General features: G+C 42.2%; 1 protein-coding gene across 6 annotated transcripts; it reads right to left on the reverse strand.

Annotated features, from left to right (window-relative positions):
- Nucleotides 1–1,941: 1,941 nt before the first annotated feature.
- Nucleotides 1,942–18,336, reverse strand: LOC122881795 (mucin-3A-like). 6 transcript variants are annotated; one of them, XM_044208448.1, is made up of 16 exons: nt 18,174–18,335; nt 12,352–12,557; nt 12,000–12,137; nt 11,206–11,344; nt 10,254–11,117; nt 9,691–9,731; nt 9,458–9,639; nt 8,758–8,899; nt 8,500–8,643; nt 8,355–8,417; nt 7,927–7,985; nt 5,568–5,758; nt 5,053–5,453; nt 4,077–4,176; nt 2,576–2,777; nt 1,942–2,472 (listed from the first exon to the last, which is right to left on the reverse strand). In XM_044208448.1, exons 1-16 carry the CDS (start codon nt 18,294–18,296, stop codon nt 2,336–2,338), a joined length of 3,132 nt encoding a protein of 1,043 aa, XP_044064383.1. In that variant the 5' UTR covers nt 18,297–18,335; the 3' UTR covers nt 1,942–2,335. The 6 variants fall into 6 exon arrangements, with proteins under 6 accessions (XP_044064383.1, XP_044064392.1, XP_044064365.1 ...); XM_044208457.1 differs by having other exon boundaries at nt 9,458–9,623; nt 9,681–9,731; XM_044208430.1 differs by having other exon boundaries at nt 9,458–10,338; nt 10,492–11,117; nt 18,174–18,336.
- Nucleotides 18,337–19,943: the final 1,607 nt, after the last annotated feature.

Genomic DNA, 19,943 nt, shown 5'->3' on the forward strand with positions numbered 1-19,943 from the left:
TTTTAACATACGGCTGGAATGTCAAAAGGGCGGCTGCCTCTATACAATCAAATGCAATAAAATATTATGTAGGTATGTAATGTAGTCTAATATATTCCAGTGAAACGACATATAAATCAGCATAAACATATAACAACCTGCTAAACATGTTGTAATAGTTTGATGTTGCATTTTGTGTATTTATTGCATTGTAGATATCCACCTACAATAAGTTTCTTTCAACAACCAATAAAAAATAATAAAAACACAGTATAATGTGAGTGATAACAAAATTGCCCTTTGGATTAACGTTGAAATAATTGGGGGGGGGACGCGTTAATTCAGCCCTATAAATCTATAAATGACACTAAACAAAATATGCGGGAGTAGGGATTGATCAAACGTCTTTATTACAAATCATATATTAAGTTTAGCACTAAAACTAATTTAACCATTTTACTGAGTGACCTACATTCAGCTGTTGCAGATGAAATTGCTTATAAAACGAGACGTTCTGGTGTCACAATAAAGAGAATAATTGCGCCACCTTGTGGTCTATCAACGCAACAGGACGTGTATTTATAATGCAGAATGTACAATAATGTGATGTTTCACCAGGATAATAAAATTACACTTTTTTTAATAACTGAAATGATGTTTAGTAGGGAATGTAAAACATTATAAATACAGCATTTTGACAAAATTTTACAGAGGTTGCAAGAAAGGTAGTCTGAAGGTAGTTTAATGTAATCGCAATACATGTATGCATCCTGAAAAATATTGAGTATGCATGTCCTTTGTGGTTTTTTTTTCTTTTGGGGGGGGGGGGGTCTACAACTAAAAACGTACACTTGGTGTGTGCTTTATTTTCTGATTCCAGGATTTTTGGATATTTCAATTTCACTTTTCAGCCAACAAAAAATGACATAAATAAAGGACTCCATATTTTTACACCAAATTTCTTGATAAAGGACTCCATAGTGGAGAAGATACTGAAACATGTAAACCCAGTTAACGTGATGCAATCAATACAAATGTAAAAAATGATAATATAAAAATAATTTAATCACTTTTTATGGGGGTTAAATTGGGGGTACTTGGATTTTATGAACTGTTATCGACTGCCGTTATAATTGTTGAAAAGTCAGACAATCTGACTGTTTTTGACTGTTGATCAGACAAAACAAGCAATTTGAAGACGTCACCTTGAGCTTTAGATGGGCATTTTTCACAATTTTCTGACATATATATAATAGACCACTCAATTAATTGAGAAAATAATCGACAGATTAATTGATAATGAAGGTAATAGTCGCAGCCCTAATTACCATGGTGGCCATGCTGTACAATGGCAGAAAGCATTGTCTGTTGTTGATTTGTCGTTTCATGGAACTCAAAGTTGGCTTTTGCTTCAGGATTGCAGCTTGTGAATGGAGGTTTGGTGATGACTCTAATCAGTAGGCTACATGCTTGGAGCGTCAGAGTTAATGTACCACTTTCGATAGTTTTAGTGTTACGTTTAGATACCTCTGCCTTACATCAGACAGAAATACTTAGAAATGTGACTATTTATTTTGTATATTTTTATAGTTTACATTGCATATGGATTATTGCAGTTGTGTGTTTTATGTTCTTATATCCCGGTGGGGACTTTAACCTGAATGAACACTAACCCATGGGGACTTGTGTCACCGTGGGGACAAAAATTGAGGTCCCAATGGGTAGAGACAGCTTTTTGAGGGTTAAGACTTGGCTTTAGGGTACAGGTTACGATTAGGTTAGGCTTAGGGTTAGGGTAAGGGTTAAGATTAGGCACTTAGTTGTGATGGTTAAGGTTAGGGTAAGGGGCTAGGGAAAGCATTATGTCGATGACTGTCCCCCATGGGGATAGTGAAACAAATGTGTGTGTATGCGCATATGTGTAAGAGAGGAGAAGAATTAAACTGGACAAAAGCAAACATGTAAGAGAATATATGTTTTTATTGATCCATTAAGCAAGTGTATCAAAACTGACTAGCCATAAAGGGCTTCTGATGTGTAATTATGGTATTTGACTTAGGAATGATTATGATTGAATAGGACAACTCACATCAATCAAGATACTTGTTTTAAATCATAGTGTGATACGTAATAATAGAACCACAACGGTAAACACCACAAGTGAACAATCATCCAGCTGCTGCAGTAGTAGTAGCTGATCATCCTTTCAGTGTTTAATATAAAACTTGCTGTAGACATTTCTAAAATGAAAAATTCATACATGAACATGCAATATCTGATAGCAAAAATAATCAAAATAACTTTAGATATTCAAATGTAATGAATACAGAATTGGTATTCTGCACACGCTGCTGTCTTAATTTTCAAACGCAGGCAAAGGTTGGTATTTGACCCTTGACACTTTGGCTTTGTACATGGCCACTGCACTGATCATGCCAACAGCTGCAAGAAGACAACCAGCGATGAATACCAGGTTCAGATTCAGGTTCATCACTGGAGAAAAGAGAAGCACAATTTGAATTAGATCTTGTCCGAAGTCTAACTGGGACTCAAACAAGGTAATTGTGCTGTTAAGAAAACACTCCCTGTACTATACCTGGGCTTCCGGTGCTCTCAGCTGACCTCCTTATGCGCAGAGGACCCTGGGAAACAAGGTGCCTTGAACTCTGGGTGACAGCCTCTCTCTTTCGGTGGTGATGGTGGTGACCGGCTGGCCATGGGGAGTTGATGCATCCCTGTGAGCACCTGGTGTTGGGGTCCCCTGCTTCACACATCAGGACTGAACAGCTGATGTACACCTGAATACAACAGGACATGGTGTCATTATATCGGCAGACATACCGTTGTGTCTGCTAGTGGACAAATAGCAGAGTTGTAGTCAGATCCCACATGCAAGATCAAACCTCTGCTCCACTTTGTGCTGTTCCACCTAATCCTCGATTCCACCTGTGTTCATTTTTAAAACTTGGGAAACAAAAATAGGTTGAATTCACACTGTCACAGCTGTTTGTTAGAGATACAATGTTTCAGTCATGATCGGCAGGCATCAAATTCACAATGTGAAACAACAGCATCTTTATTCTGAAGCCACAGGTTGTAACAGCCAATCAAAACGGGGAACCAAACCTCAAAAGACCTGAGCCGATTCTCAAACAACCGAGACAGTTACCACATAAAAACATTATTTTAACAAAATACCCTTAAAATGAGACAAACAACACATGTCAGAAATTGTAAAATACAAATCAGGTGTTCTGTGGTAGTCTGCCACCTTTTCCTCTCCAGCACTGTGTTCTCTGTTGTGTTCCCCTTCCTGGTGTGTCTTGTGGGTCCCCTACTTGTCTTTGGATATGTATGTGTGTGTGTGTGTGTGTGTGTGTGTGTATGTTACCTGCCTGGCTCTAGGAACCTCCCACCTGCGGCTGATCACCAGCACACCTGTCTCCTATCTACTCATCAGTCTTCACAGCTTATATACCAGGCTTTTCCACTACTCCGACGCTAGATCGTCCCCGTACATTGTACGACAACTACGTCTAGGCTCTCGCTAAAGCTAAGTACTTTTTGCAAGTGTGTTTTTCCTTCGTGTTTTTGATCCTGTCTGTTTTTGCTCTGCCTAAGGCATTACCCGGTGCTGGTGATCGCCGCTCCTGTGGTTTCCTGGATTCCTGTCTGCCTGTCTGCCTGCTTCTCTAGCCAGCTTCACCTTGCCTGTCGTCATCTGTCTACACTGCTCATTCACCATTCGACTTTATTACGAATAAAGTGTGTTTTGGATTACAGAGACTTCTCGGTATTCTGCATTTTTTGGGGTTCGAAGATCGTGCATACGACATGTTCAGAGATTTGGTTCCCCATTTTGAGTGGCTTTAGTATAAAGATGTGTCCATGACTGAAACATTGTGCCTCTAATAAAGTTAGTGCTGTCTGTGGGAATTCAACCTTTTTTCACATTACTGAATATTCCTAAGCACCTGTCCACCCCACCAAGTGTGCATTAGATAACACTTACTAAAAAAAAGCAATTTCTGAATTGGACCTATTCATTGAAACATTTACAGGCACTTGCTCCAGTCTAACCACAGTCTATTCTTCACCTGGTCATGCAAGCCGATGAACTTGAAGGCCTCCATGCTGAACTGGAATTGTGTCTTGTGGGCGGGAGAATAGATTTCAACAGTCGAGTCCACTTTACACCTAGTCAGCAAAAAACAAACACATCATAAGAAATGTTGCCTCTGTAGCTCTATGCCTTAAAATCAGAATCATACTTTATTGATCCCCGTAGGGAAACTCTTTGTTACAGTAGCTTGCCTTTACGTCAGTGCACACAGGAGAAAGTACTAGCAAACAATAAGATACACTATAAAACAGGTCAGAAAATAAATTAAGTATCAGGTCGGTATAAGTATAAGATAAACTAAGTGTCATGTATCAAGTGGGTTTACCGGTTGATGATGATAGTACAGTATAATACAATGTAACAAAATAAGTAATAAGCAGAGGTGCATGTACTGTCGAGAGTAATAGAGGTATATAATATCAATAACAATAAATAAGAAAAACTAACATGGGAAAACTAATATTGCACAGGAGTAGTACACAGAATATTGCACAATTATTCAATTATGGCAGAGATGTTAATGATCAATGTCCAGTTTAGTGACCTAATGGATGCCATAATAGAGGCAGAGGTGTTATTCTATTGAAGGTATTTACATGATAAGGAAAAGTAAGTGAAGCATTGACTTTTACATCCTGTCATATTGTGTAGGTGAGCCTTTAAGATAAGGGGAGATAATCATCTACAAGGTGAAACACACAGGTGGAAGACAGTGAGACATTTAATCTACATCTATCCATCCACTGTCTACAAATGTGTAGATGGATGGAGAAATGTCAGCAAACATTGGGTGACAGACAGACAACCATTCACATTCGCTCTCCTTCACACCTATGGGCAATTTAGAGTCGGGCAATTTAGTCGCAAACCTCTCATATACAAGCAAACAACAAATCTTTACAAATACGTTATGTCACTTTGTTGCCAGTAGGGGGTGTACTCATGCCTACCCATTTTCAATGATGGAGTAGGTTGGACTGTAGTTTGGATTGTCATATGGTGCAGCTCTGCAGGACTCCACAAACAGCTCGGTGTTGTTGACTGAAGAGGTGGCCTCTAGCTGCATGTAAATCCTGTTCCCTATATCATACTCCAGAGGGTATGAATTTGGATCAATCATGGTTTGGAATTCGTCGTTAGGATAGAACTCAAACTGGTACGTGAACGTGCCGAAGCCTCTCTCCCACACTTTGACGTTCTTCCTGTGTGCTGTGAAGCCCAGTGTCAGGTTTCCCCGTTTGGGGTACTGACAGTAGAATTGCACTTCCAGCAGATGTTTCCTGGTGATCAGGTCTTCGGTGTTGTCGACCGTGGTGATTTCATTCTTGAAAATCAGGTTGTCATCATCCTCCTGCGGAGTTAAAGGTTATGTATTCAGTCCTCATACTGCTAATGAAAAGGAAAAGCAACAGCAATAACTGAGGGAAGAGCACAGTGGGTAATGAAGCAAATGACCCTGCCTTACCTCGATCTGAGTGCCACAAGCGTTTAGGGGGATGACAGCGATGATGTGGGTGCTGTTGGAGTGTGTCTGGAGGCTGCAGGCGGTGTTGGTGGGGTCATTGAGCCGCAAATGATCCTCATGGAGTCCAGAGAATGAAGTTTTATCAACCTCTACTGTCATTGAAGACTGAGTGCAGATCACATTGGATTTAACTAGAGCAAGAGATTTAGATTTAAAGCATTAAAAAAATATATACACATTATGCTGAAAACTGTGCAAAAAATATTGCTTGATAAAACCTACATTCAGCAATATTTCTGACATGAATATATTGCTTAATGCAGAATATATTCAACCCTTTCTCGCAACTATTCAAAAACCATTTCCTTGCATATGCATGGGCTTTGATGGTATAGTTGCACTCAGCCACCACAGTGGACACTAATGTGTCATCCCAAACATCGCCACCCATTGGCCAGCTGTTGGAAGTGCAACGCAAATTTCTCAAAACCAAAATGGCCGACGGATGGCCAGAAACGCTGAGCAGCTCAGGAATATCTTGCCAGTCCTTCTATAGTAGGAGACCCTCGCAGGTAAATAAAATTTGGTAACCTCAAGAAACAACTTAGGAGTAATATAATTGTTAAAATTTCCAAGTATTGATTTTATATTGGGAGGAAATCAGGATTAATCATCTGTCCACTAAATTGAACATCAAGCATTGATGGTTATAGTTCAACTACAATTCATACAAGATGGTGTAGTCCCTCATTCGTCCAGGAGTGTTCCATCGTAGAAAAGGTTTCAGTCGTAGTCATCTGGACACGTTTTCTGTTTTCAGAATCAAGACGTTTCGGCTCCCATCCGGAAGTCATTCTCAGTTGTGTAAAATGGTCTGAGAACTCAGAAATTTAAGCTACTCTGTGTTGCTTAGGCCCTGCCCTCAGGGAGGAGTCTTCCTGAGGGCAGGGTACAATTCAATAGTACAATTCATACTATTACTGCAACTTTGTTGTTCTTGAAAATGCTTTATCTGCTGAAACTTTTTGGCTGTAAATCAATTGACTTATGTTATTAGAATGTAACTTGCAGTTTTTGTAACAAAACAATATTTTGTGCAGATTAGTTCCATTAAGTGAGTAAAAGTTATATTTACATTTATATAAAAAAACCATATATATGCTTTTGCATTGCATTGAACAATAAAATATATGAACTTGTTAGTTTACCACCATTAAAAATATCAATTATTCTATAGTTTTTTTACATAATATATCATTTTATTCATTGTTTTTTCAAATACAGTTGAAAACACAAATGCATGCTGTGAAAAACAGCTTGAAAAATGCAAAAAAAGAAGTTTCAAAAAATGTTATGCCTAAAGAGTAATAAAAACCCTTGACTGACTACAGTTTGTCATAATTCATGCATGATTTTATATTGATATATGTTGTATGCTAATGTTGCTATTTGTCTACTGTAAGTAGGATCTGTAAGTAGGCAGGTGTTAATTACCAGGATAACCATGACGACATCAACCTGATAATCTGATCAGTGATTCAGGCCTATGTTTATGTCTGATAGTATATCAGCTCTATGTTTTGGAGTCTTTCTGCCCTCTAGTGGTCAGAAATTACTTATAAGCATTCAGCTTATAAATTGCTTAAAGCAACTTTAGAGGTTTCCTGTGGACCCTCTAGTAGGGCTGTGGAGCTGTTTTTCTATGAGCGGGTCCCCATTTTGTTTAATCTTGCGCACACACTCGAGGACGCACTTGCACGCATGCCTGGACGCAGGTGACGCGATACACAGTCCTAATGGTGTCACACTATTCCACTGATCTACAGGTGGCAGTAATGCCTCAAGAAATGCAGCAATGCGCCAACAAAGAGAGGGAAGAAGAAGACTGCTAGCTAGTAGACATGGATGTAAACAATGCTGGATTCAAAATACTTAAAAATTGGCTTTGCAAATGTTTTATGATGAAGGAAGTTCACTCAACATGTTTGTTTGATCTCAATGATACACACAGTGCATTTTGGTGATTAACACTGAATGTAAACATGACTTGTTTGTTTACAAGGAAACTCCACAGGGCCCCTTTAAGTTGTGTTGACACCAACAAGAAAGTGACATTTCTTTACAGTTGTGCTTGTTTTAGTCAATATGAATAAGAACCTTGGTGGTTTGGTAGCAAGGTCTACCCAAACACAGTACACAAAAGTTCACGTCTTGGAGCTTTAAATTTGTTCTGTAATGTACCCCAGCCATGCAGCCAATATTTGGCATTTGAACATAGCATCTAGCATGCGATATAGTTGATGAAAATACACACTATTACAGTTGTAGTTACACTACAAAATGTTGACATTAGACTCACCTTTCTCCTTCCCGATGTCCAGCAGAACACACCTCATCTCGGACTGATAGATGCCAGACCTGAAAAGCATCAGTGAACGCTGATTTAGCACTTTAACTGAGGGGTGTAATGCCTGTTATTCATTCAGTTAGGCTGATTTGTCATTGTTAAACTCATTACTGTTTGGTGTTTTTTGTCTCCTAATTACCGACAAAAGTGTATATGTTAGGTAACTATAATCAGATTTTCCGGGGGGGGGGGGACTTGTAATCTATTTGTTCATTGTTTAATAATTGTGAATTCTTGTCAATCTTGGCAGCTTGATAGGTTCCTTATTTGTTCATAAGTTTCTTAATTTTCATCTTTCAGGCTCAGTTACAACATGAGCAGTGCGCTCGACCTTGTTGCTTAGAGATATATTTTTCTAAACACAGAGGAATGTTACTTACTGTGAAGATGGGTTGGGGTGGTAATGGTAAGGCTGTGTGATTTGAACAGTGGGTACAGCGGACCTGCAAAATGTGTAAAAAGTTACATCAAGGTTCACATCACACATACTAATTCTGTCATAAAGAAAACGAAGCCAAGGCTCACCCTGTCACTGACTCGACAGCAAAGCAGATGGGGTAATGATCTCCCAGGTCATCTGGAGTAGGCGTCCACCTAATGACAAACTCGTCATGTGTGGTCCTGTGCTTGCTGATATTCAGTGGCCCACTGATGATGATATCCTGTATTCTGTAAAACAAAACAAAGAAACCAGACATTTCCTCGTTATTGCTGATGTTATCTTACTTGCTGAAATGATGAGAATGTTTTGCTGCCGCATTGATCACGTTGGATCTCACTTACGTTGAGTATGTAGCTTGTGCTTTGACTCTGATCTCCATTTCTTTGTTGACCTCTGCTTGGATGCGTGCTCCATTTTCAGGTGTTGGGTGCACAAACTTAGGCAAGTAGTGTCCCTCCTGACATGAGGGAACAGGTGGGTCCACTGGAGTTAAAACAAAAAAAAGGGTGTTGACTAAACTTAGGCCACTAAATAAGTAAAATAAAGGAATCATTATTTACCCACCACAATTTTCTGCAGTGTGCAGAGTCATTGTCCAGTGAAAACTAAGTATCTCCAAATGTAATTATTTAAACATTTTCAGATAAAATTAAAGATTAAGTGTTCCTTCAGAAGTTGAGAAAATGTTCTTATTTCTTAGGCTAGATAATCCTTTTAAACCCCATTTGTTTATATGAAAAATGTATCGTCACAAATCTGAAAATAGGACTGTTTTTTTAGCACATGAACACTTGATGTTTTGGAGAGACATGATTTTCACAGGGCAGAGACCTTCATGGTGGGAAACAAAACTTACAGACAATAGTTAACTGAATAAATAATGTTAAAAATCTATATAATTCTTAAACACACAAAGGTTTTGTGAGTTGCAACATGCATGAAAGTTTCAACCGAGTGAGAGCAGTGCAGCAGCAGGCTTTTTGCTCAGTGTGATTAAGTGTGGATTGGCTCATTAAAATGTAATAGTAAAACCGGACTTACCAAGTAAAGAGAAATGCAAAGGTAGTTTACTGAGAGGAGGAGTGGTGGCATGCAGGTGTCTCGGGGTGCTATCGTACGGTGGGGTAGTTGTAGTTTCTTGAGTAGTTGTACTATGCCACCACCACCATGGGGTTGTGGTTGGTGCTGTGGTTGTGGTTGGTGCTGTGGTTGTAGTTGTACTGGGTGTGGTTGTTGCTGCAGTTGTGGTTGGTGCTGCAGTTGTAGTTGTACTGTACCACCACCACCATGGGGTTGTGGTTGGTGCTGTGGTTGTACTGTACCACCACCACCATGGTGCTGTGGTTGTGGTTTGTGCTGTAGTTGTACTATGCCACCACCATGGTGCTGTGGTTGTGGTTTGTGCTGTAGTTGTACTATCCCACCACCACCATGGTGCTGTGGTTGTGGTTGGTGCTGTGGTTGTAGTTGTACCGGGTGTGGTTGTTGCTGTGGTTGTGGTTGGTGCTGTGGTTGTAGTTGTACCGAGAGTGGTTGTTACTGCAGTTGTGGTTTGTGCTGTAGTTGTACTATCCCACCACCACCATGGTGCTGTGGTTGTGGTTGGTGCTGTGGTTGTAGTTGTACCGGGTGTGGTTGTTGCTGTGGTTGTGGTTGGTGCTGTGGTTGTAGTTGTACCGAGAGTGGTTGTTGCTGCAGTTGTGGTTTGTGCTGTAGTTGTACTATCCCACCACCACCATGGTGCTGTGGTTGTGGTTGGTGCTGTGGTTGTAGTTGTACTGGGTGTGGTTGTTGCTGTGGTTGTAGTTGTACCGGGTGTGGTTGTTGCTGCGGTTGTGGTTGGTGCTGTAGTTGTACTGTACCACCACCACCATGGTGCTGTGGTTGTGGTTTGTGCTGTAGTTGTACTATCCCACCACCACCATGGTGCTGTGGTTGTGGTTGGTGCTGTGGTTGTAGTTGTACCGGGTGTGGTTGTTGCTGCGGTTGTGGTTGGTGCTGTGGTTGTAGTTGTACCGGGTGTGGTTGTTGCTGTGGTTGTGGTTTGTGCTGTAGTTGTACTATCCCACCACCACCATGGTGCTGTGGTTGTGGTTGGTGCTGTGGTTGTAGTTGTACCGGGTGTGGTTGTGGTTGGTGCTGGGGTTGTACTGAACCACCACCACCATGGTGCTGTGGTTGTGGTTTGTGCTGTAGTTGTACTATCCCACCACCACCATAGTGCTGTGGTTGTGGTTGGTGCTGTGGTTGTAGTTGTGCCGGGTGTGGTTGTGGTTGGTGCTGTAGTTGTACTGTACCACCACCACCACGGTGCTGTGGTTGTTGTTGTATCGGGTGTGGTTGGTGCTGTGGTTGTGTATGGTGCGGCAGTTGTAGTTGGACTATACCACCACCACCACCATGGGTTTGTGGTTGGTGCTGTGGTTGTGGTTGGTGCTGTAGTTGTACTGTACCACCACCATGGTGCTGAAGTTGTGGTTGGTGCTGTAGTTGTACTGTACCACCACCACCACGGTGCTGTGGTTGTGGTTGTGGTTGTCGCTTGTCTCCTTCTCCTCTCAGTCAGTGGAGCCCTGGAGGACTGGGATCCGTCAGTGTAAGCCAGAGAGATGTGCCCTCGCGGGAAGTCCTCCACCACCATCTCAAATCCATAAACGCTGGGGTCGGCATAGGAGTTTTGGTAGTGTAATGTGCAAGAGCCCTAACAATGTGAACAGTTAATCGTTAAGTGAGGCAAAGCATTAATCCCGTATTGTACAAGGTATTAGGAAATAGATTTTTCAACTAACCTGATCCAAGTGGAAGCCTAAAGGTTGGCTGCACGAGCTGCACTCTGTACCTATGATATTTCCATATCTGCATCGAACTTTGTCACCATCAGGATCAAAGGACATCAGCTTGTATGTCCGTGGGCAGTTCTGAGGAACTCTTGAATAGACACATTAACACGAGTTAGTAAAAGTCTTGTGCCAAGGATCCTTTATGCAAAAGGATCAATTTAGCAGAATTACAAACACGTGAATCTGGATAGCTAGACATGTAAAACAGCAAATGCAAGAAGTAATATAAAGCCAGTGACATGCTGGTAGTGGTTTCAAAACATGGTACGTGCAATAAATGCAGAATTACAAATATTTGTATTCATAATGAAAAGAGAAGCAGAACATTAGTTTATTGTATTGTTTGTTTGGCTGAAAAAAATCTTCCAGGTAAAAAACTTTTCAGAGATCCATGTTTTGCCCCAAGCACTGCAGGTAGTCAAAATAAATGAACACCCGTATTATTATTCAATGAAAAAATTCATTTAAAGCCACTCATTTTTACGTGATTATAGCATTTTCCAAATTATTTTGATAGCATATGCTTTTGTTTGTAGACATACTGTGGGAAACAATACCAGTAACAATAGTTGCAGTCAGTTTTTTGTTTTCAGTATTTTTAGACTTGCACGGTTATCTGGCTGCCATAGTGGAATTTCTTTTTGTACTACTGGTGGGTGCCAAAGTAGGACATTTCCCACAAGTTCTTTAACAAAATGTTTAGAAGTTAGCCTAACTGTTTCATGCTAACTGAAGGGCCTTACCGTAGGAAAGGTAGAATGGCAATGTCTGGTGATTGGTTTGGTTTTCCAGTGTCAGATCGTGTTCCCAAATCCACATGAGTCAGCAGTCTCCAATAAACAACCGAGTTACGCGTTGGGATCCAACAACAGCTAGCTGCACTGGTATGAGTGGAAACAACACTCATGAAATACAGCATCTAACAGCTGCTACTTTTATGAGAAGCAGAACAGCAGCAAATACAACTGTATGCGACTGAATGAGTTTAAGCAGGATTGATGGATAAGATGATGCTCCACAAACTTTACTCAATAAATACATGTTAAGAACAGCAGCAACAATATTAATATGACTTAAATAAACCAAAAAGCTTACTTCATTTCAAAAGGTCTGTCACTGGGGACATTTCTTGTACTGACTGTTTCAGTTTCACACCATTGGCTGTTATATTGTGGTGCATTGGTGCTTCTGTCAAGTATGCCTCTCTGATTTCTGGCATCATAGCCACAGTTGCCATTGTAACAAGACCAGTAGTGGGAGTGCTGACACCCATCGAAGGTTGCCCTGTTGCGAAGGTCCACCTGTGGAAAAAGATCAAATTAAGCAATTGTACAGTTAGAGATGGTTGCTCTACTGAAGCTAAGGACATTTTAGTAAATTGCATTTCTGTATATTTTGTAAACACACCGGTTAATATCACTCTATAATGCTATCCATTTTAAGAAGGTGTCATAGTCAGCCACCCTATCCTCCCCATCCCTGCGTGCTCCTGTGTGCTCTCCTCTCCTTGTGTTTCTTGTGTGTCCTCTGCTCGTTCCAAGGTGTCCGTGTGTGTGTGTTTCTGTCTTCTGGTCTGGCTCATTTGTTTCCCGCCTGCTGCTGATCACCGGCTCACCTGACTTCAATCACTCCTCAGTCTCCGCAGCTCAAATACCAGGCTCAACCACACCACCAGCGCCAGATCGTCTCCATACACTTGTACGACCCCTACGTTAAGACCTCTCACTTAAAGAAGTTATGTAGCTTTGCAAGTGTTTCTAGTTGCCTCGTTTTTTAATCCTGATCTACTTCTGCCTCAGAATTATCCTGTGCCAGTGATCACAGCTCCCGTCTCCTTCCGGATCCCTACCTGCCTGTCTACCTGTCTCTCCTGCAACGCTGCCCTTGCCGGCTGACTCCTTGACTCTGCCAGCTACACCTCACGAGCCATAACCTCTCGGACCCAGCCTACTCCATGCCACAGATCCACTGTCTGTCCGGGTCTACACTTCACTGTCTGCTTCACGCCAAGGGTCCGCTTCCTGTCCGGATCCACGGGCCAGTATACGCTTCACCAGTCTCTGCTCCTGTATCTTCACTGTTTCCCCTGAGGCCGCTGAGGATAGCGCTGGACTTACCATTTAGGAGAAAAACCCATTCCCAGTGATTCCGTGTTGTTCAAATAAAGATTGACTTTGTCATTTATACCCATCTATCTATGTTCTGCATCTTTGGGTTCGCTGATCGTACATTACTACAGAACGATCTAGCCAACATCAACCCAGCAGACACCAACCCGGAAGTAGCGCCTTTCCATCAAGCGCTAACCAGCCAAGGAATCCTTCTTGGACAGCATGAGCAGATTTTCCGGGCTCTTTCCGACAGCACCAGGCCATGGTCACCCAGATCACGCAATTAACTCACCAAGTATCCAGACTAACCACCCAGCTCTCGGCTACGGTTCCGATGACGTCATCTCCACCAGCCACTCCGGCTACTTCACTGTCCTCACCACCACTCTAGGATTCCTACGCTTCTGACCCAGACCCCTTCACTGGAGAAGTTACCAGATGTCGGGGGTTTCTACTGCAGTGCTCCTTGATCTTCTGCCTCCGACCAGTCCAAAATAAACTACATTGTGGGACTACTACGGGGAAGAGCGTTAGCCTGGGCAGAGGCGACGCACACTAGTCAACCCCTCTCGTCACTTTCCTTGGCCGAATTCCTAGAAAAAATAAAAACAGTGTTCGACCATCCAGATGGCAGTGGGAATGCATTAGGCCGACTATTATGGACTAGCCAGTGTGCCCGTAGTGTGGCGGATTATTCCGTTGAGTTCCACACACTAGCTGCAGACTCTGGGTGGAACAAGAAGGCGCTTGTCAGTGTGTTCATAAAGGGAGTGAATAAGCAGATAAAGGACGAGTTGGCTGCCCGGGATGAACCCACCGGCCTGGATGCCTTGATCTCGCTGTGCATCAGAATGGACAACTGCATGCGCGAACAACGCCAGGAGCGCACCAATTGTCCCCTCACCTTCACGCAACACGACCTCTCCTACACACCCGAGACCTGGGAACCAAACCCTGGTCACGGGACCATGTCAACAGCCCCCAGTCATGGGACCATGTCAACAGCCCCCAGTCATCTCTGAGATTGAACTCATGCAACTTGGTCAAGCCCACCTTACGCCAGCTGAGCACTCTCGCCAATGAGCTGCGGGGGAGTGCCTCTACTGTGGCCGCTGGGGCCGCTTTCTGGGTACGTGTCCCGTGAGGTCAAAATAATTAGGCTCAACAGTAGCAGTGGGGGTTCTGGTGAGACAAGACAACCCCCATAATCAGGGACCACCTCGACTGCAAATCCCGGCCACCCTCTACCACCAACGAGGATCGCTTCCCCTACTTTATGATTGTGGACTTGGGTCGACAAGCTGGTCTCCCCACGGAGGCTCTGCGACTGCCACGTAAGGTAGAGGCTCTGGATTGCAGACCCCTAGCCCAAGTAACCCATTGCCCATCCCTGTGTCAGTGATACTGTCCAGCAATCACAGCGAGAAGATCGACTTCCAGCTCATCTCATCCCCTCACACACCACTAGTTCTGGGCTTCCCCTGGCTGCGTCAACACAATCCACACATCGACTGGATTACTAGGGTCACGAGTTGGAGCCCCTACCGTCTCTCTACTTGCCTGCAATCCGTTCGGTCTCCACCAGAGGTCAGTACGCCACCACCCAACCCGGAACCCCTGGACCTAACCTTGATTCCTGAAGAATACCATGACTTGAGAGAAGTGTTTAGTAAAGACTTGGCCCTGTCCTTACCACCACACTGCCCCTATGATTGCCCCATCGACTTCTCCCTGAAGCTCCTCTGCCGTCTAGCCACCACAACCTGTCCTGGCCCGAAAGGGAGGCCATGGAGACCTACATTAAGGACTTTCTACAGGCAGGTCTGATTCAGGCATCCTCCTCGCCAACAGGGGTGGGCTTTTTCTTTGTGGCCAAGAAGGACAAGACTTTACGTCCATGCATTGACTATAGAGGACTCAACCAGATCACTGTTAAAAACAAATACCCGTTGCCACTTATCAATTCAGACTTCAAACCCCTTCATGGTGCTACAATTTTCACCAAGCTGGATCTCCGGAATGCCTATCACTTGGTCTGGATACGGGAGGGGGACGAGTGGAAAACAGCCTTCAACACACTCTTGGGCCATTTTGAATACTTGGTCATGCCATTCGGACTTACCAACGCCTCATCGGTTTTCCAAGCATGGGTGAATGACGTGGAGTACATCCAGTCAGCCAAGAGCCTAAACTCTGACAGCCATGCTGGGCATTGCTCATTGGCCGTTTTGACTTTACTCTCACCTACCGTCCTGGATCAAGAAACGTTAAGCCTGACGCATTATCCCGTCAGAACCTCTCTCTGGACAATGACCCCAGGCCTGACGCCATCCTCCCCTCCCACCTGCGTGGTGGCCACCTTGACATGGGAGGTCGAGTCCGTGGTAAGGGAGGACCAGAGAGACCAGCCTGACCCTGGAGACAGACCTCCTAATCGCCTGTTTGTTCCGGACTCAGCTCACTCCCAGGTGCTCCAGTGGGCACATAACTCCCGCTTCGTCTGTCACCCTGGTATGACTCGGACACTTTTCCTGCTTCTACGTCACTTTTGGTGGATCACCATGGAGGCGGATACCGGGGCCTTTGTGGCCGCATGTTCCATCTGTGCTCAAGGTAAATCCTCCCATCGGCCACCAGCTGGGTTGCTACAACCACTCCTAGTCCCCAGTCACCCATGGTCCCATATAGCGCTGGATTTTGTTACCGGACTGCCCCCATCTCATCAGGTTTGGAGAACCTTCTGTCGAGCCCTGGAAGCAACCATCAGCCTCTCCTATCGGATTTCACCCTCAGTACAACGGTCAGACAGAGAGGGCTAACCAGGACCTCAAGGCAGCCCTTCGTTGTGTGGCTGCCTCCAACCCATCTCTCAACGAGAGTATGCACACAACTCACTTACCTGTGCTGCTTCTGGTCTCTCTCCCTTCGAGTCTTGTCTAGGGTACCAGCCTCCTCTGTTCCCATCCCAGGAAAGTGAGCTTGCGGTTCCGTCAATACAACATCACCTCCGCCGTTGCCACAAAGTATGGAGTGAGACTCGAGTAGCACTTCTCCGATCAGCAGACAAGAACCGCCAGATCGCGGACCGACACCGGATTCTAGTACCCACATACGAACCAGGTCAGAGGCTTTGGTTATCCTCCAAAAATATCCCCTTACGGACCGAATCCAAGAAACTGTCTCCCCGCTACATTGGTCTCTTCATCATTGATCGCATCATTAATCCCTCTGCCGTTAGACTCAAATTACCCTGCTCCATGAGGGTTCACCCCACATTTCTTGTCTCGCAACTGAAGCCAGTCTCTGTTTGAATCTACACATCTCCGTCTGCTTCACGCCACGGTTCCACTTTCTGTCCGGATCCACGCATTGCTCTACCACAGCCGGGCTAGTATACGCTTCGCTAGTCTCTGCTCCTGCATCTTCACTGTTTCCCCTAAGGCCGCTGAGGATGGCGCCAGACTTACCACTCAGGAGAAAAACCCCATTCCCAGTGATTCCGTGTTGTTCAAATAAAGACTGACTTTTTCAATTATACCCATCTATCTGTGTTCTGCATCTTTGGGTTTGCTGATCGTACATTACGACAGAAGGGTGTTTATCTGTCTTGATCATTTTATCAACAGCAAATGTAGCTAAAGGCAATATCTTAACTGAAAAATGCATAGTTTTAAAAAAAATCATAAAACCAATAATATTGCAATATGTCAATGAAGTCACTCCTTGGATCTTGAGATGAATAAGGTAAAGAAAATGAGAATGAAAACCATAATGATAACAATAATAATGGTAAAAGAATATAAGATACAACAAAAAAAGCTAGCACAGCCTAAATTACAGTCAAAAGATCCAATTTCATAAAAAGTATTCGAGATGACAGCCAGTTCCTTCTGCATTGTCAGACATGCTGTATAGATTAAGTAAATCATTGTTGGTTGTTAAAGCAAGGCTAGAAGTCAACCCTTTTAGCTATTAGGAAATCTCACCGCATTCTTCTTTTTTCCAAACATCTTACAAGCATATATTAATCAAAGAAAGTTACTAGTTTTTACAACATTTAGAAAATTTAGAGTGTACACAAGTTTACTGTAACATATCTAATTTGTCTTGATTATGAGAAACAACTAAGCTTTTTGGAGTTAAAATGTAAAACACAGAGCATAATTTAAACTTTCAGTAGACACCCTGGTTGCTGCCGACAGCTGAGAGAAACAGCAGGAATGAAAGCAGGAATCAAAAATAAAACAAATGAGCGTTTTCACGAAAGCTATCCATATTATTTTACATTTATCCCACATTTAGTTCTCACTCTCAGACGTAAAGAAATTTGGATGTACAGTTGCTGTACATGTTGCACAAAATAACCCTCAAGCAAAATGAAAAATAACATGATTTATTTTTAGGTTTTTAGGTTCCTAAGACTTGCAAGCAACATCAGTATCAGAGGGATTTTTACAGTTTGAGAAAGGAAGATATTTATCGATAAAACCATGGCAAAGTAATAATAATACATTTTATGTAGCTTTTTTCAATGTACTCAAATATGCTTTACAAAATAAAAGGATAAAAAAATCAAGGTAAATAGATTGAAAAGATAGCAAAAACTGCATCTGAAATTAATGTAAAATGTTCTGTTCAGAATCAGAATAATCAAACCCATATAAAATAATAACAGCAATAATAATGATAAAGTGATAAGACAGGCTATTCCCAGAATATGACAAATGTCTGTCACATAACAGGGAAAACACATTCACACATTATCTGTAATGCATGTTGCATATCATTAAATATTGTATCTCTCACCCTAAATGTTCCATCAGGGTTTCTTCCTTTGTAGGTGTAGGTCGCAGTTCCCCCAAAGTGATGTGATGCAGACGCCAGTGAGACCAGGAGCAGTTGAAGCAGGAGCACGAGTGTGGAAGCCATGATGCCCAAACTCACCTCTGTCCTGAGATTCTCTGCCACTCACATCCGCCTGCAGCATCCTTATATACACTTACAGGCCAGCCAAACAGGCTGGTGACCATCCTGCCAAGCAAGTACCATGTTTCAGAACAATAGCTGCAAAACTGGTTTGAGTGAAAATAGTAAGCACTGAAAGCATTTCATACTCAACACCTTGTTTAAAATTCTTTCAACAATACAGCATACACAATTTGCAAAAACAAAACATAACTTGTGGATGATGAACATACTGTTCTTATTGCAAATGTTAGGAAACTGAAACCTAAGCACAATCATTGTAGTGTATATGCATTTTTTCATTGTAGAGTATGTTTTACACAATTCCCACTCTAATCATTTTCAAGAGTTTTTAACTGACATGGTTGCATTAACAGGTGAGTAAATAACTTGTTTTGCAAACATCCACATTTCTTTAAATCTAGCCATAAGAACTGAATGGTTTGCTGTCGTAAAAATGCTCAAGTGTGTTTTATTTTGGTAACTGCTTTCAGTTTGCAGGATTGTTCGTCTCATTTCAAGTATCAGTTGAATGTCAATTGAAATGCTAGTAAATGTTTACCACCAGTTTTTCCTTAAAATGAGAAACTTTAGTGTATAAAAGCTTTTTCACACTTTCTTTTTCATTTAATTGTAACAGTCAAATGGTATTCATAACACATTCAATAACACACCTTCTATATCAACCAGTCTGTCTACATCTCTCTTCACAGTGCAATGATATTGTGCAATTAAGGCAGAGGTATTTTTCTTTTTGTTTCTGTTTTTCTCTTGACAGCATCACGTACATTTAAGCAGGTGCTTTTAATGCTGAGCTCCTCTGCTGAGGCAGTCACTGCTCCTGGTCAGGTGTGACTGGCTGCACAGGTGATGGGATGACTCATTATAGTTCACACACCTTCATTTCACTAATCTGATTCAGATTACTTTTATTTTTTTTACTGAGCTGCAAGGTTTACGAATGTGCGTAGTTAATTCATTGTGTTGGATTTAGTGGCATATGCCCTTTTGCTTAATCTTAAACGTAGTTTAATAAACATTAGACTGACCTAAAGTGAGTGTGTATTCAGACAAACAGACAAAGTTTTCATTTAAGATTCAAATAAATAATCACTGGACTGCAAATGAAACTAAAAAGAATGCATTCACATCTAGCAATCAGTGTTTTCTCATCTTTACTGATGCACTGACAATTCAAAAAGAAGATGGTAGATAAAAAGGAGGAACTGTTGTTATATACAGAAGCTGATTTACTCGCTATCTGAAAGAAAAATCTAACAGGGAAATTTTTAACTAATCAGTGATCTCTTCTGATTGTTAATCTCTACTGATGATTAATTTGGCTGTTTTCTGAAAATAAAAAAAGAAATTGCAGTAGGCCTACAGAAATGTCAAACTAGGTTTGACATTACTACTGGCTGATGTATCGTTATCAGATGTTTTTTAACTCCCAAATATTGATATTGGTATCGCCCTCAAAAATCCAGTATCAGTTGGGCTATACTTAACGCACATAAAGGCCAGTACGTACAGCTGGGGGACAAATTAAAGGAAAACCCTGAATAAATGAGTGGAGAAACAATGCAGATGCTTCAATACACTTCCAACAAA

Source organism: Siniperca chuatsi, linkage group LG1 (assembly GCF_020085105.1).
Source record: "Siniperca chuatsi isolate FFG_IHB_CAS linkage group LG1, ASM2008510v1, whole genome shotgun sequence".
NCBI classification, from domain to species: domain Eukaryota; kingdom Metazoa; phylum Chordata; class Actinopteri; order Centrarchiformes; family Sinipercidae; genus Siniperca; species Siniperca chuatsi.